Raw genomic sequence first — 15,701 nt, forward strand, 5'->3', positions numbered from 1 at the left:
CCTTTTGCTTACACAAGCCATGGCTAACCGAATCCTCGGGTGCCTTCCAACATTCACATACCATGAAGGAGTGTCTATTTGCAAAATTAAGTTGCTTACTGATGAATCGAGCAAAACATGTGAAGAGAATTATTAATGCAAGTTAATTAATCGAGTGCAGGAACCCCATTGCCAGCTCTTTTTGCAAAATTATTGGATAAGCGGATGAAGCCACTGGTCCATTGGTGAAAGTTGCCCAACAAGAATGAAAGATAAAAACCACATACTTCCTCATGAGCTATAAAACATTGACACAAATCAGATGTGATAAATTTTAAATTATTTAAAGGTAGCACTCAAGCAATTTACTTTGGAATGGCGGAGAAATACCATGTAGTAGGTAGGTATGGTGGACACAAATGGCATAGTGGTTGGCTCAAGGATTTTGGATGCATGAGAAGTATTCCCTCTCGATACAAGGTTTAGGCTAGCAAGGTTATTTGAAACAAACACAAGGATGAACCGGTGCAGCAAAACTCACATAAAAGACATATTGTAAACATTATAAGACTCTACACCGTCTTCCTTGTTGTTCAAAACTCAATACTAGAAATTATCTAGACTTTAGAGAGACCAATTATGCAAACTAAATTTTAGCAAGCTCTATGTATTTCTTCATTAATAGGTGCAAAGTATATGATGCAAGAGCTTAAACATGAGCACAACAATTGCCAAGTATCACATTATCCAAGACATTTTACCAATTACTACATGTAGCATTTTCCGTTTCCAACCATATAACATTTTAACGACGAAGATTCAACCTTCGCCATGAACATTAAAAGCTAAGAACACATGTGTTCATATGAACCAGCGGAGCGTGTCTCTCTCCCACACAAGCATTTATTCAAACAAAAACAAAAACAAACAGACGCTCCAAGCAAAGTACATAAGATGTGACCGAATAAAATATAGTTTCAAGGGAGGAACCTGATAAATTTGTCGATGAAGAAGGGGATGCCTTGGGCATCCCCAAGCTTAGATGCTTGAGTCTTCTTGAAATATGCAGGGATGAACCACGGGGGCATCCCCAAGCTTAGACTTTTCACTCTTCTTGATTATAGAATATCATCCTCCTCTCTTGACCCTTGAAAACTTCCTCCACACCAAACTCAAAACAAACTCATTAGAGGGTTAGTGCATAATCAAAAATTCACATGTTGAGAGGTGACACAATCATTCTTAACACTTCTGGACATTGCACAAAGCTACTGGAAGTTAATGGAACAAAGAAATCCATCCAACACAGCAAAAGAGGCAATGCGAAATAAAAGGCAGAATCTGTCAAAACAGAACAGTCCGTAAAGACGAATTTCTAAGAGGCACCAGACTTGCTCAAATGAAAATTCTCGAATTGAATGAAAGTTGCGTACATATCTGAGGATCACTCACGTAAATTGGCATAATTTTATGAGTTACCTACAGAGAATTAGGCCCAGATTCGTGACAGCAAGAAATCTGTTTCTAACGCGATAATCCAAATCTAGTATCAACCTTACTATCAAAGACTTTACTTGGCACAACAATGCAATAAAAATAAGATAAGGAGAGGTTGCTACAGTAGTAACAACTTCCAAGACACAAATACACAATAAAAGTACTGTAGCAAAATAAACACATGGGTTATCTCCCAAGAAGTTCTTTCTTTATAGCCATTAAGATGGGCTCAGCAGTTTTAATGATGCACTCGCAAGAAATAAGAGTTGAAGCAAAAGAGAGCATCAAGAGGCAAATTCAAAACAAATTTAAGTCTAACATGCTTCCTATGCAAAGTAATCTTGTAAATAAACAAATTCATGAAGCATAATGCAACAAGCATAGAAAGATAAAACAAGTGTAACTTAAAAAATTTCAGCATATAGAGAGGTATTTTAGTAACATGAAAATTTCTACAACCATATTTTCCTCTCTCATAATAACTTTCAGTAGCAACATGAGCAAACTCAACAATATAACTATCACATAAAGCATTCTTATCATGAGTCTCATGCATAAAATTATTACTCTCCACATAGGCATAATCAATTTTATTAGTTGTAGTGGGAGCAAATTCAACAAAGTAGCTATCATTATTATTCTCATCATCAAATATAGGAGGCATATTGTAATCATAATCAAATTTATCCTCCATAACAGGCTTTACTAAAAGACTACTATCATTATAATCATCATAAATAGGAGGCAAAGTATCATCAAAGTAAATTTTCTCCTCAATGCTTGGGGGACTAAAAATATCATGCTCATCAAAACCAGCTTCCCCAAGCTTAGAATTTTCCATATCATTAGCAACAATGGTGTTCAAAGCGTTCATACTAATATGTTCCATAGGTTTTTTAATTTTCGCATCAAACCATCCATGTCTTAAATCAGGAAATGGAATAAGAAGCTCATTGTTGTCCATTATGCCTAACTAGTGTAAACAAGAAACAAAAAGATGCAATTGCAGGATCTAAAGGAAATAGCTTCGAGCACACACACAACGGCGCCGAGAAAAGTACTTTACACGGGACCGGAGTATGAGAGCCTTTTACCTTTCTTCCCCGGCAACGGCGCCGAGAAAAGTGCTTGATGTCTACGGGTGCTTCTATTCTTGTAGACAGTGTTGGGCCTCCAAGAGCGGAGGTTTGTAGAACAGCGGCAAGTTTACCTTAAGTGGATCACCCAAGGTTTATCGAACTCAGGGAGGAAGAGGTCAAAGATATCCCTCTCATGCAACCCTGCAACCACAAAGCAAGAAGTCTCTTGTGTCCCCAACACACCTAATAGGTGCACTAGTTCGGCGAAGAGATAGTAAAATACAAGTGGTATGAATAAATGCGAGCAGTAGCAACGGCACCGAGAAAAGTGCTTTGCTGTCCGGGACTGGTGTGTGGTTGATGGTGGTAATATTGCAGGAAGTATAGATGCAGTAAAACAGTAAACAAACAACGATAGCAGTATTTAGGAACAAGGTCTAGGGATCATACTTTCACTAGTGGACACTCTCAACATTGATCACATAACAGAATAAATAGATAGATGCTATACTCTACACTCTCTTGTTGGATGATGAACACCACTAACTGTGTAGGATTACACGAACCCTCAATGCCGGAGTTAACAAGCTCCACAATATTCAATGTTCATGTTTAAATAACCTTAGAGTGCATGACAGATCAACATAACCAAACCAAGTACTAACATAGCATGCACTGCTTGTCACCTTCACACTACGAAAGGAGGAATAGATCACATCAATACCATCATAGCAATAGTTAACTTCATAATCTACAAGAGATCACAATCATAGCCCACGCCAAGTACTACACGATGCACACACTGTCACCATTACACCGTGCGGGAGGAATAAACTACTTTAATAACATCACTAGAGTAGCACACATATATATTGTGATACAAAACACATTGCAATCATAAAGAGATATAAATAAGCACTTCACTATGCCATTCATAACGGTGAATAAGTATTACGTGAAATATAGCCTAAGAGACCCACACGGTGCACACACTTGTCACCTTTACACACGTGGGACAAGGAGTCTCCGGAGATCACATAAGTAAAACCCACTTGACTAGCATAATGACATCTAGATTACAAGCATCATCATATGAATCTCAATCATGTAAGGCAGCTCATGAGATTATTGTATTGAAGCACATAGGAGAGAGATTAACCACATAGCTACCGATACAGCCCCGAGCCTCGATGGAGAACTACTCCCTCCTCATGGGAGACAGCAGCGTTGATGAAGATGGCGGTGGTGTCGATGGAGGAACCTTCCGGGGGCACTTCCCCGTCCCGGCGGCGTGCCGGAACGAGACTCCTGTCCCCCGGATCTTGGCTTCGCGATGGCGGCGGCTCTGGAAGGTTTTCTCTGGTTTCGTCGAACGTGTCGAGGTTTTTAGGTCAGGGACCTTTATATAGGCGAAGAGGCGGAGTCGGAGGGTCGACGAGGCGGTGACACACTAGGGGGGCGCCCCCCCTAGGGCCGCGCCGGCCTGTCATCTGGGGGCCCAGTGGCCCCCCTCTGGCCTCTCTCGGGTGTTCTGGAAGCTTCGTGTGATCCTAAGATGCTGGGCGTTGATTTCGTCCGATTCCGAGAATATTTCCTTACTAGGATTTCTGAAACCAAAAACAGCAGAAAACGACAGCGGCCCTTCGGCATCTCGTCAATAGGTTAGTTCCGGAAAACGCATAATAATGACATAAAGTATGCATAAAACATGTAGATATCATCAATAATGTGGCATGGAACATAAGAAAGTATCGATACGTCGGAGACGTATCAGACAACTCCTACAAATATAACTCAATGCAAACATTAGTCCATAGGGATTGTCATTAATTACCAAAACCACACATGGGGGCTCCATGCACTTTCAGCACCAACAACTTATGCTAAGCAATATAAGCAACTAGGTGATAGCAAGATATATAACTTCAAGCACGATGGCTATCACTAGGTAAAGTGCATAAGTAAAGAGCTCGGGTATAGAGATAACCGAGGCACGCGGGAGACGAAGATTTATCCCGAAGTTCACACTCTTGCGAGTGCTAATCTCCGTTGGAGAGGTGCGGTGGCTTAGTGCTCCCGAACACCACAAGAGGCTCACCTTGAGGTGTGGTTGCTCGATGCAGACCAACGCCACAAAGGCCTCACCCCAAGATGCAGTACTCACACCACACACCGAACGCCACAAAGGCGCCTGATACGTCTCAAACGTATCTATAATTTCTTATGTTCCATGCTAGTTTTATGACAATACTCACATGTTTTACATACACTTTATATTATTTTGATGCATTTTCCGGTACTAACCTATTAACAAGATGCCGAAGCGCCAGTTCCTGTTTTTTGCTGTTTTTGGTTTCAGAAATCCTACACAGAAAATATTCTCGGAATTGGACGAAACAAAAGCCCACGGTCTTATTTTCCGCGGAGCCTTCCAGAACACCGAAGAGGAGACGGAGAGGGGCCACGAGGCGACCACACCATAGGGGGGCGCGGCCCCACCCCTGGCCATGCCGCCATATGGGGTGGGCCCCTCGGGCGTCCCCCGACTCTGCCCCTTCGCCTATATAATCCTTTCGTCGCGAAAACCCTCGTACCGAGAGCCACGATACGAGAAAAGTTACTGAGACGCCACCGCCGTCAACCCCATCTCGGGGGGTTCTGAAGATCGCCTCCGGCACCCTACCGGAGAGGGGAATCATCACCGGAGGGCTCTACATCACCATGCCCGCCTCCGGACTGATGCGTGAGTAGTTCATCCTTGGACTATGGGTCCATAGCAGTAGCTAGATGGTTGTCTTCTCCTCTTTTGCTATCTGGTTTAGATCTTGTGAGCTGCCTATCATGATCAAGATCATCTATTTGTAATGCTACATGTTGTGTTTGTTGGGATCCGATGAATATGGAATACTATGTCAAGTTGATTATCGATCTATCATATATGTGTTGTTTATGATCTTGCATGCTCTCCGTTGCTAGTAGAGGCTCTGGCCAAGTTGATACCTGTAACTCCAAGAGGGAGTATTTATGCTAGATAGTGGGTTCATGCCTCCATTGAATGCGGGACGGTGACAAAAAGTTCTAAGGTTGTGGATGTCTTTGTTGCCACTAGGGATAAAACATCAATGCTTTGTCTAAGGATATTTGTATTGTTTATATTACACACGGTACTTAATGCAATTGTCACATTGTTTGCAACTTAATCTTGGAAGGGGTGCGGATGCTAACCCGAAAGTGGACTTTTAGGCATAGATGCATGCTTTGGATAGCGGTCTATGTTCTTTGTCGTAATGCCCTAAGTAAATCTCATAGTAGTCATCATGATATGTATGTGCATTGTTATGCCCTCTCTATTTGTCAATTGCCCAAGCTGTAATTTGTTCACCCAACATGCTATTTATCTTATTGGAGAGACACCACTAGTGAGCTGTGGACCCCGGTCCATTCTTTTACATCTGAAATACAACCTACTGCAATCATTGTTCTCTCGTTGTTCTTTGCAAACAAACATCATTCTCCATACCATACATTTAATCCTTTGTTTACGACAAGCCGGTGAGATTGACAACCTCCTTTGTTAAGTTAGGGCAAAGTATTTTGATTGTGTTGTGCAGGTTCCACGTTGGCGCCGGAATCACTGGTGTTGCGCCGCACTACACTCCTTCACCAACAACCTTCACCTGACCTTCATCTCCTACTAGTTCGATAACCTTGGTTTCTTACTGAGGGAAAACTTGCTGCTGTACGCATCACACCTTCCTCTTGGGGTTCCCAACGGACGTGTGCTTCATGCATCATCAGCGCCTCACCTTATTCTCCGGTGACCCTCGCCACAAAGGCCTAGGTCACGGTTCCACTAAGGGATTTCCTTCGAGGCGGAAACCGGGCCTTACACAAAGGTTGGGGCACACTTCCACAACTTAATTGGAGGCTCCCAACAAATCGCCACAAAGGCCTAGAATCCTTCTAGGGTTCCAAGAACCCAAGAGTAACAACCTTCTTGCTTTCACTTCCACGAATCACCGTGGAGAACTCAAACCTATGCACCATATGCAATGACAAGAACACCACAAAGATGCTCAAGTTCTTATCTCTCAAATTCCAACAAAGTTACAAAAGCTATTGGGGGAATAAGAGGGGAAGAACAAAGAGGAGAACACAAAATTCTCCAAGATCTAGATCCCAAAGATTCACTCACAAAGAGATGATATGGTTTGGTCAAAGTGTGGATCTAGATCTCCTCTCTCTTTTCCCTCAAAAGGGGGCAAGAATCATGGAGGGATAGAGAGATAGGGCAAGCTTCTCAAGATCAACAATGGAGGAGAGAGAGTAGAAGAAGCACCGACCCAAGGAGGAAGAAGGGGGTATTTATACCCCCCAAGAAAATCGAGCCGTTGGGACAAATCGTGGGCCGGATTATCCGGTGTAAGTTAGGGCCGGATAATCCGCCCCCCCTGAAATATCCGGCCCTGGGAAAATCCGGGCAAAAGTCCGGCCAAAAATCCGGCCATTCCTTTTTATTTCTCATCAAACGAATGGCATCTTCTTCTGGAAATCCTAGCTATTCTGAGCATGATTTTGGGGAATCTCCTTGCTATTACTCAAACAAGCATGAAACGTATGCTTGCATATTCGTCCATAGGGCAAATCGGATATGTAATTATTGGAATAATTGTTGGAGACTCAAATGATGGATATGCAAGCATGATAACTTATATGTTGTTCTATATCTCCATGAATCTAGGAACTTTTGCCTATCCAGGGTATCACTGAGCCACTTCGCTAAAAGTCCTTAGCCGATTTTCAGGGGCCGGATATTTTGCAAATATCCGGCCTGGTGATATAGACCTGCTACCTTGTAAAATCCAAAACTTAAGATTGGTAGCTCCGAATCGAGTGAAACCAATTTTGTTAGAAAGAGGACGACAAGAGCATACCCAATTTTGTTGAAAATATGGAAACTAGTGGAGGTGATTTTCTATAATATTTAGAGGTGCAACACCTCAACATGAGAAACCGAGAAAATCACCAAACTCGAAAACGCAACAAGTGATCTATGCGAAATCCGTTTTCGATGAACTAGAGCTTGTCATGAGAATAAGCACAAGCTCTAAAACATCACATGAATAAGATCCAAATAACAACCAAGAAAGATGATGCAAGTATGCAAAGGTTTGAGCTCTCTCCGAACGATACGATCGAGTTACTCACTCGAGAGCCCTCTTGATAGTACGGCAACTAAACTATAAACCGGTCTCCAACTACACTATGAGACCGGTGAGAAAGAAACCCTATCAAGAGCAAACCTTATACTAGCGCATTCCACTTGAGCTCGATGATGACGATCTTGACCTCAACAAGATGGAACCCCTTTCTTGATTGTGCTTGCTTGACGACTTATGGATTGCTCCCCATAATCCACCATGGGAGAGCTTCTTCTTCAGCGCATCTTCACATATCCATGATCACCATATGGATGTCAAGAGTCAAGCAAAGGATCTCTTCGAGATGGCTCAACTTGAACTTGCACTTCATTTCGTTGATGTCTTGAAGTTAACCTTGAGAGCTCACTTTATCTTCATCTTCAAGACATACTTGACACTTGATCTTCTTTATTTGCTTCTTATTGCAATCTTGAAGCCAACATATGGTTCAAGCATTGCCTATGAACAACTCCTACAAATATAACTCAATCCAAACAGTAGTCCATATGGATTGTCATTAATTACCAAAACCACGCATGGGGGCTCCATGCAGTTTCACATATCCGTGGTAAAATTGCCATCCTTAGGTGTAACAAATTGTTGTGGCTCAAGGGATGTGTCAACAACAAAAGAAGATCCAACGCATCTTCTAGCCTCGCCTTTCCTCCTTTGTGGAAGGATCGGACGGAAGCCGTGGAATACATCTTGCAAGGAAAAACAAGGTGTTATTCAAATTCGGAGAGAGGTGGTAATATTGAGACTAGGGAGTAGGGAGAGTCAAATGACACATAAACCAAGCGTTGAAACATGAAAAAATGGTGTTTTCTTGGTATATATTGTGTTATCGTTGTAGTTTGCAAGAGATGTGACTAGGCCTTTCTTTTAGTGAAGTTGGATTACAATTTCCAAACTTGATGGTACAAACATACACAAATTTTGAACCTATTTTAACCTATATGTTGTTTATTGCTTACTATAGTGAAACAGCGGACATCGAGTGCCAATTTTCTGCAACTAGTTGCACCCATAACCAATATTGCATGTAGATCATTTGAGTTCTAAAAAATTAGATGAGAAAATGAATACAAATTATGTTGAAATATTGACCTTCAATTTTTTAATAAAAATATGACTATTTGTGACCTATAAATAAGAAAGAGGTAGGTGAAAATGCTATACTATGCTATTCAGATAACGATTTTTTTGTGTGTGTAGGCTACAAATAATTTTATTTTTTTTCGAAATGGGGTTGCCCCAGCATCTGCATCAAAATGATGCATGTGTAGGCTACAAATAGTTTTATACTACAATACATTATTGTTGTAACCTGTAGATATGATTTTTTTTTTAAATCAAGAAGAGTTTGTACTAGGCAACATAAAGTGTGGGCGCCACTAGCTGCGAATGCTATTTATAAGCTTTAACTGTCAGCACTGTGGAAAGTCGCAGCAAAACATGGTGTAGTTTTGGACAACACACCGAAAGGGCCCCGTGTCCAAGCAACCTGTAGTGTAGAGAGATCTTTGCTCTTTCTCAACAAGCCGTTTGGTTGGATAGAATCCTTCTCCAGGCTTCGAAGCCGGAAGCGGGGAGTGAGGCCGGCCACCGGCGACAGAAAGCCATGGCGGCAGCTCTTCTGTCCCTCCCAAGCTCCGCTTCCTCCTCCTCCTCCACGCTCCACCACAGGTACCCCGCCATTTCATCCTCGCTCCACGACCAATTTACTCTGCGCGAGCGTGCTGATTCTTGAAGACTCGCAGGGGCAAGAGCACGGTCGGTGTAGGAGCGTGCACTCCATCATCCAGGAGGAGCGCCCGCGTGCTAGTTTCGTGTTCTTGCACGCCCAGTTCAGGCAACCGCGGGCTGGAGAGGAGGCACCTTGTGCTGTCCGGCCTGGTTTCCTCTTTCGCAATTGTTCTCCCGGTTCCAGGTGAGGGTACTCATACATATTCGTGTTCACTCCTCAACTGTGGGACACGTTGTGGGAGTATCAAAGATATGCTAGTTTTAGCACATGCCATTGTTAAGTTCAAGGTTTTTATCCTTGTTTTCGAACAACAATGAAATATTGCGATACACGTTTGCCTTCTGTTTTTTCCTTTCTCATCTGCAAGTGCTTTGGTCACGATGACCCTGTAGAATCCTATGCTGCTGCCGAGCTGGATGACGATGTGAAGATGGCTATGCTAGTAGATGAGACCAATGCATATTCTTTTCTGTACCCGGTCCAAGTGCCGGGAAAGAAATCCTCATTCAGATGGTAGTTTCAGTTCCTTGTCTGAAACTTTGTAGTTTTTAATTCTTCCCGCGTGATATATTTTGTTTTCCTGCTATCTTCTTCACAATCATCAGGACAGAACTTACTGTCCTATTATGTTTTCCAGGGTAGAGTCCAGGAAATCCGAGCGATATTCCTCTGCGGCGCCACTATCTCGTGAGTAGTCTCCGCTATAGCAATGATGGCAACATTCTTGATTACTCTGTTCAGTGTGGTCTGAAAGCAAGGCAAAACTGACAGACTCTTTGCAGCCGATGCGCGGCAACGGATTGTGTCGGAGCGACTCGACATGATAAACAATGCTGTCATCTCAGTCTCGGTAAATCCTCAAATACTACCTGAAACAAGAAAAACGATTTTACTATGTGCTTGGTTGTGCTAATGCAATTGAATTCTGTGAGTAATTTCGTTTTAGAATGTTATTATTGGTGGTTCCACTCAATATGACATTCAAACAGATTTTGTAGATGGTTTTCCTGTCAGTTCAACTCCCAAGAAATAGGAGTACAACATTATGCTCACCAATTTTCTTGTGTAGATTGGGCCACCAAGTTCACGCTTTCTGCCTTCGAAAGACAAGACTACTTGGGCTGCAAAGGATGTTGCTGATTGCGTTTTGTCTGACAAATCTTCATTGGTAATTATATCTTGTGTTTATGTAAATGAAAAATGTGTCTTGTTTTTGTCCAGAGCAATGTCAGACCATATTAATTTCAGAATAAAAAGTTTATACTTGAATGTTTACTGGGCCTTCACATATTGATATATCTGAAAAAGCAAAGTTCAACCAAAGAGAAAGCAGATACTTCTTAACATGCACTTGATGGAATGTGTATTCTATAACAAACTTCATCTATTTGCAGAAGGTAACGACAAGCCAGCGAATGGCGGAGAGTTCTGTCCTTGATGCACATACTACAGACGTAAGCTCTGGTCATTTTTTGCCTCACCTCATGCTAATTGTAGTCACCTTTTGTTCTTCTGGAGTTGACATGCATTTGGCACATATAAATTTTCTTTTGTAGGTTGATGGACAGCCATACTGGTTTTATGAATATATAGTTCGGAAATCACCAACAAAATCTGTAAGTTTTCTGCCAGCTATACATTTGACAACCAACATAACTAATCTACAGATATACTAAAGGAACAAAAAAATGCACTGTGATGTTTTCTCAAGCACTGCATTAACCAGTTGATGGTGAGGCTGTGCAAGAATATAAGGTAATCTATTACTATGTTTGTTTCTTCAGGCACCAGAACCTAATCTGTTTCGGCACAATGTAGCATGCACTGCTGAGCGAGACGGTATTGTTTCTTTTTCGCAGTTTTTTTCTTCTGAGACATTTCAGTCCCTTATATCTACTGGATGGCTTTGTTCACTCCCTTTTTTTACTAGGTTATCTGTACACATTGAATGCTTCTACTCTCAGCAAGCAGTGGGAATCTGTAAGTTTGAAATAATGCACTAATGTTGATAGCTAGTTATATTATCACAGGGAAAAATAGTATGAGTGTGCGAAAAATTCCAAAAATATAAATACCCTTCCTTAAAAAAATAGTATGAGTGGGTATTTGGTTTCACTTTCATTTATTGTAATTACAAGAGAAACATGGATTTTCCTGAACATATCCTCTGCATTTTCAGCTTCTGGCTAACGATTGAACTTTTTCGACACAGATGGGACCTTTGCTGCAAAAGGCCGTGGCATCTTTTCACCTTCTTCCCCCAACAGAAAAATATGTTCCTCCTTACCAGGATCCTTGGAGATTTTGGTGACTTGATTGTTCTGGCAGATTCACGTATTAGACCATATTTCTTGTAATAGAAGTTTCAGTAGCACTTTCAGTTCTACAAACAATGACTTGAGACTTAGTTTGATTTTGCCAATCAACTTTGAATTGGCTGTTTTGAGTAAATGAGATGTGTCAACTGTCAAGTGTACCCCAGAGCAATAAACAGTGCAATTACCATTATTTCTGCCAAAACCCCTTGAGACCACAAGCTTACTTCTTATTTTTGTTCATTGTCATGATAAAGTTTACTAGTTGTAGTCCAACACCGATGGCATAGCGATTTATGCCCCCACATTTCCTTACTTCGTCCCTGTCTTGTCAAAAAAAGTCTTCTGTTCCAACGCGGATAAGTTTTGGTAGGTTTTCCACTGGCAAGTTGTCAATTATTATGCCATCCTTTCAGGCCAACTTCATCCACCAAATGAGATTTCACAATCAAGTTTGCCAGTCTTGTGTTCTCATTGGCCACAGGTTGGCATGTATTATGTATCATTTTCAACTTTCCAGGGGTACTATGTTAGGTTAGGTGAGACAAGTGCAGCTGTGCTGGAAAAATGCTAGCATGATACAAATACCTTCCTCACATAGCCCTTCACCACAACCCCCAAGCCACTAGTTGATAGGTGAGAGAGAAGAGCAAAGACCTAGAGCTTCAGCCCTGCTTCTTCTGGTAGATGCATTACTCGAAGAATGAGCTCTTCACCGGGCGTGAAGAGTCGGTGCGGTTTACAGGGCTTTGGTCTGCTTACAAGGCTGCCATGCCTAAGCTCTGTAAACCGCACGACTCCTCCCGCCAGCGGAAGAACCATAGGTGAGCATATCCAAATTTGACTGCATCCAACCTCGGCGACTGGCCATGGTTGTTTTCTTCAAAACCATGCTCTTGTTCTTCGTGGTAAAGTGCTCTTATCTCAGAGAAATACATCAATTTATGTTCTGGGAATTATTTGTTTGCAGTGTTGACTTGCTGGAACATGTCGTGTATATGCTCCCGAGTTGGATATGAGTGTCTTTCCTGATATGCTTCTGAATTTGTGGTTGTGCATGTACATGTTCCAACACTGTTAGTGCTGTCCCAGGAAGCTGGTAGGACTAGAGAGAGCACATATCTAGTATAGTCTCAATCAAATCATCCAACAAAAGTCCCAAAAAAGTAATCAAGAGAATAATAAGAAAAAATAGGAATTCATGGAAATCCAAAACTATAGATTTTTCTCATAGGTATTTCACTTAAGAACCAACAACAAACATCAAATGCAATGCGAAATAGAAGTAAGGTAACTTTTCGAATCCAATGATGAAGATCGAGTTGAGTAAACCAAACGGCTGGATGATGCTGCCGTTGAAATATTGGAAAAAAAATAGTTTTCATTTTTTTTCTCCATGCCACCAAAATTTTCACATGGATTATGTTTTACATGTATAATGACGAAAAAATAATGAGCCGTAGCAAACCTACGGGCATTCAACTAGTATCTAGTATAGTCTCAGTCTTATCTTACACTAGAAGATAGAAAATTACATGGTTCATGGAGATGGTACATCTGTTTTTATTCGTAGTACTTCCTCCGTCTTTAAAAAAGCCGCTCAACATTTTCTAGATACGGACGTATCTATAACTAAAATGTGTCTATATACCTCCGTATCTAGATAAAGTTGAGCAGCTTTTTTAGGGACGGAGGGAGTACATTATTTAGGAGGGGCATTCGCAAGATTCAGGCACCACCAATCAGCACAATAGCAGATACCATGGAATGGTTGTTTTGTTCGCGCATATCACTGTCTCCAAAATCTTTTGTACGTTTACTTCTTTGGTGTGTCTGCATATTTCCAGGTGGTATGCGCAAAGAACGCATATTGCCTCCCGCCGGCCACATCTTCTTCGCGTATCTGGTCGCTAATTTCTTTCAGCTCATCTTCTGTTAGCTTTAGCTTAAAGGAGTCAATGTTGGAGTCTAGATTCTTGATCTTAGTTGTCCCTGAGAAATTGCAGAGCATATTTATTAGTGATCAGATGCTAGTGTACTGAAAAATTGAGCTTGACTACTGACGTACTTGTTTGGAACTCGGGTGCAAAACAAATGAAAGAGTTTTCTTTCTGGATAAAATAGGCCCAATTAGAAGGCGCCAAAACATTTTACAGTTCAGTTTATTAAGATTAACACCACAGCACGGAGAGGATATTCATATTACCATGATAACTCTGCCAAAGAACGCTAGATTGCAATTGCAATATATTTGTTTCTATCTCCTAAATTTCACTAACATTTCTTAAAACTATGTAATTCACTTATATCATAAAGCACATGGAAGCAAGATAATTTTCACTTTTTGCGCCTACTATGTGAACCGAGAACTCGATAAAATTACTATACATGCTTGACACTAAATGTTGCCAATGACATCGAAAGGGATTACAACATTAACCTGGTATTGGAACCACATCATCCCCTTGATGCAGAACCCAAGCTAAAGCTAGTTGAGTAGGGCTGCACTGGTGCTTCTTGGCTAGTTCTTCCATTTTCAGATAAAGAATCTTGTTCTTCTCCAGATTTTCTGCTGAAAACCGTGGGTGTCCTTTCTAAAAAAACAAGAATATAGTAATAAAGGTTCAGGCCTAAGTAACTGAAAATAGTTGACTACTGCGGAAAGCAAATGCAGCAACTGGTTGTATCTGTACCAGATTAGATTCAGCAGGCACTTGTTCCGTGACCCCTCTTCCACCGAAAAACCCACGAGCAATCGGGCTGTAAGGAACAATTCCAATCCCCAATTCTCTGAAGGTCCACATAACACATGAATCAGTTTATTTACATGATCAATCAATCAAGACTGCCAATTATGGAAACCCACAAGCAGAATCTGTAACGCCGAATTCACCTGCATAGAGGCACAATCTCGGGTTCGATGTCGCGAGACCACAAAGACCACTCCATCTGCACGGCGGTGATCGGGTGCACGGCGTGAGCACGCCTGATAGTGTCGGGGCTCGCCTCCGACAGCCCAATGTACTTGACCTTCCCTTCCTCCACCAGCTTCTTGAGCTCACCAATCTACATCAGTTTCAACGCAAGAAGTACAATGAGCAACCGCACCAATCAAGCACAGGATTCAGGCTGAAGGAATTGATGAAGAGACCGTGTCCTCGATGGGAATGGTGGTGTCTATGCGGTGCTGATAGTAGAGGTCGATGTAGTCCACGCCGAGGCGGCGAAGGCTGGCCTCGCAGCAGGCACGCACGTACTCCGGGCGGCCGCACACGGTGCCCGTGCCGAAGGTGTCCCGCCGGATCCCGAACTTGGTGGCCACCTGCACCTGCTCCCGCGGCAGCTGCTTCAGCGCCTGGGCCAACCAAGATTCGCACACTCAGCGTCGGGCACGGAAGGAAAAGCAATCGAGAAAGGAACCAGGAAATCAAAAAGCCGACCTTGCCGAGGAGGGTCTCGTTAGTGTGGGGGCCGTAGACGTCGGAGGTGTCGAAGAAGGTGACGCCGCGGCGGAAGGCGTGCGCGATGACGGCGATCCCGGCGTCGTCGGCCAGCGGGGCGTTGTACGAGCCCGACAGGCTCATGCACCCGAACCCAAGCTTAGACACCTTGGTTAGTGTTGGATCATTCGCAGGATTCAGTGCGAGACAGGAGAAGGATGTCTAAATCGGAATCGGACGATTAGTCGAGTGAGAGGGCGAGGGGGAAATCACCTCCAGTCCCTGGGTGCCCAGCCTGACGCGAGGAATCAGTGGGGTTTCCGCCATGGCGCCTCGCAGCTCGCAGTCGCGGCGGAGAGGGGAACAAAGGGGGCGTCGGCGAGTCACTGGCCGAGCCGTGGAAGTGGAAGAGCAAGCTTTGCCCGGACTGAGATCCAGTGCCT

The 15,701-nt window shown here is 42.7% G+C and overlaps 2 protein-coding genes across 2 annotated transcripts; one reads left to right on the top strand and one right to left on the bottom strand.

Moving 5' to 3' along the window:
- The first annotated feature begins 9,215 nt into the window (after positions 1–9,215).
- On the top strand, positions 9,216–12,023 carry LOC124660687 (psbP domain-containing protein 5, chloroplastic-like). Its single transcript, XM_047198510.1, has 11 exons — positions 9,216–9,442; positions 9,517–9,734; positions 9,896–10,016; positions 10,141–10,190; positions 10,286–10,353; positions 10,573–10,671; positions 10,898–10,957; positions 11,060–11,119; positions 11,288–11,342; positions 11,434–11,483; positions 11,716–12,023. The coding sequence occupies exons 1-11, from the start codon at positions 9,378–9,380 to the stop codon at positions 11,812–11,814; spliced, it is 945 nt and encodes a 314-aa protein (XP_047054466.1). The 5' UTR covers positions 9,216–9,377; the 3' UTR covers positions 11,815–12,023.
- Positions 12,024–13,186: 1,163 nt separating this feature from the next.
- On the bottom strand, positions 13,187–15,661 carry LOC124660686 (probable aldo-keto reductase 1). Its single transcript, XM_047198509.1, has 7 exons — positions 15,532–15,661; positions 15,259–15,426; positions 14,970–15,173; positions 14,712–14,884; positions 14,512–14,608; positions 14,259–14,412; positions 13,187–13,810 (listed from the first exon to the last, which is right to left on the bottom strand). The coding sequence occupies exons 1-7, from the start codon at positions 15,583–15,585 to the stop codon at positions 13,635–13,637; spliced, it is 1,026 nt and encodes a 341-aa protein (XP_047054465.1). The 5' UTR covers positions 15,586–15,661; the 3' UTR covers positions 13,187–13,634.
- Between the last annotated feature and the right edge of the window lie 40 nt (positions 15,662–15,701).

Source organism: Lolium rigidum, chromosome 6 (assembly GCF_022539505.1).
Source record: "Lolium rigidum isolate FL_2022 chromosome 6, APGP_CSIRO_Lrig_0.1, whole genome shotgun sequence".
NCBI classification, from domain to species: Eukaryota; Viridiplantae; Streptophyta; class Magnoliopsida; order Poales; family Poaceae; genus Lolium; species Lolium rigidum.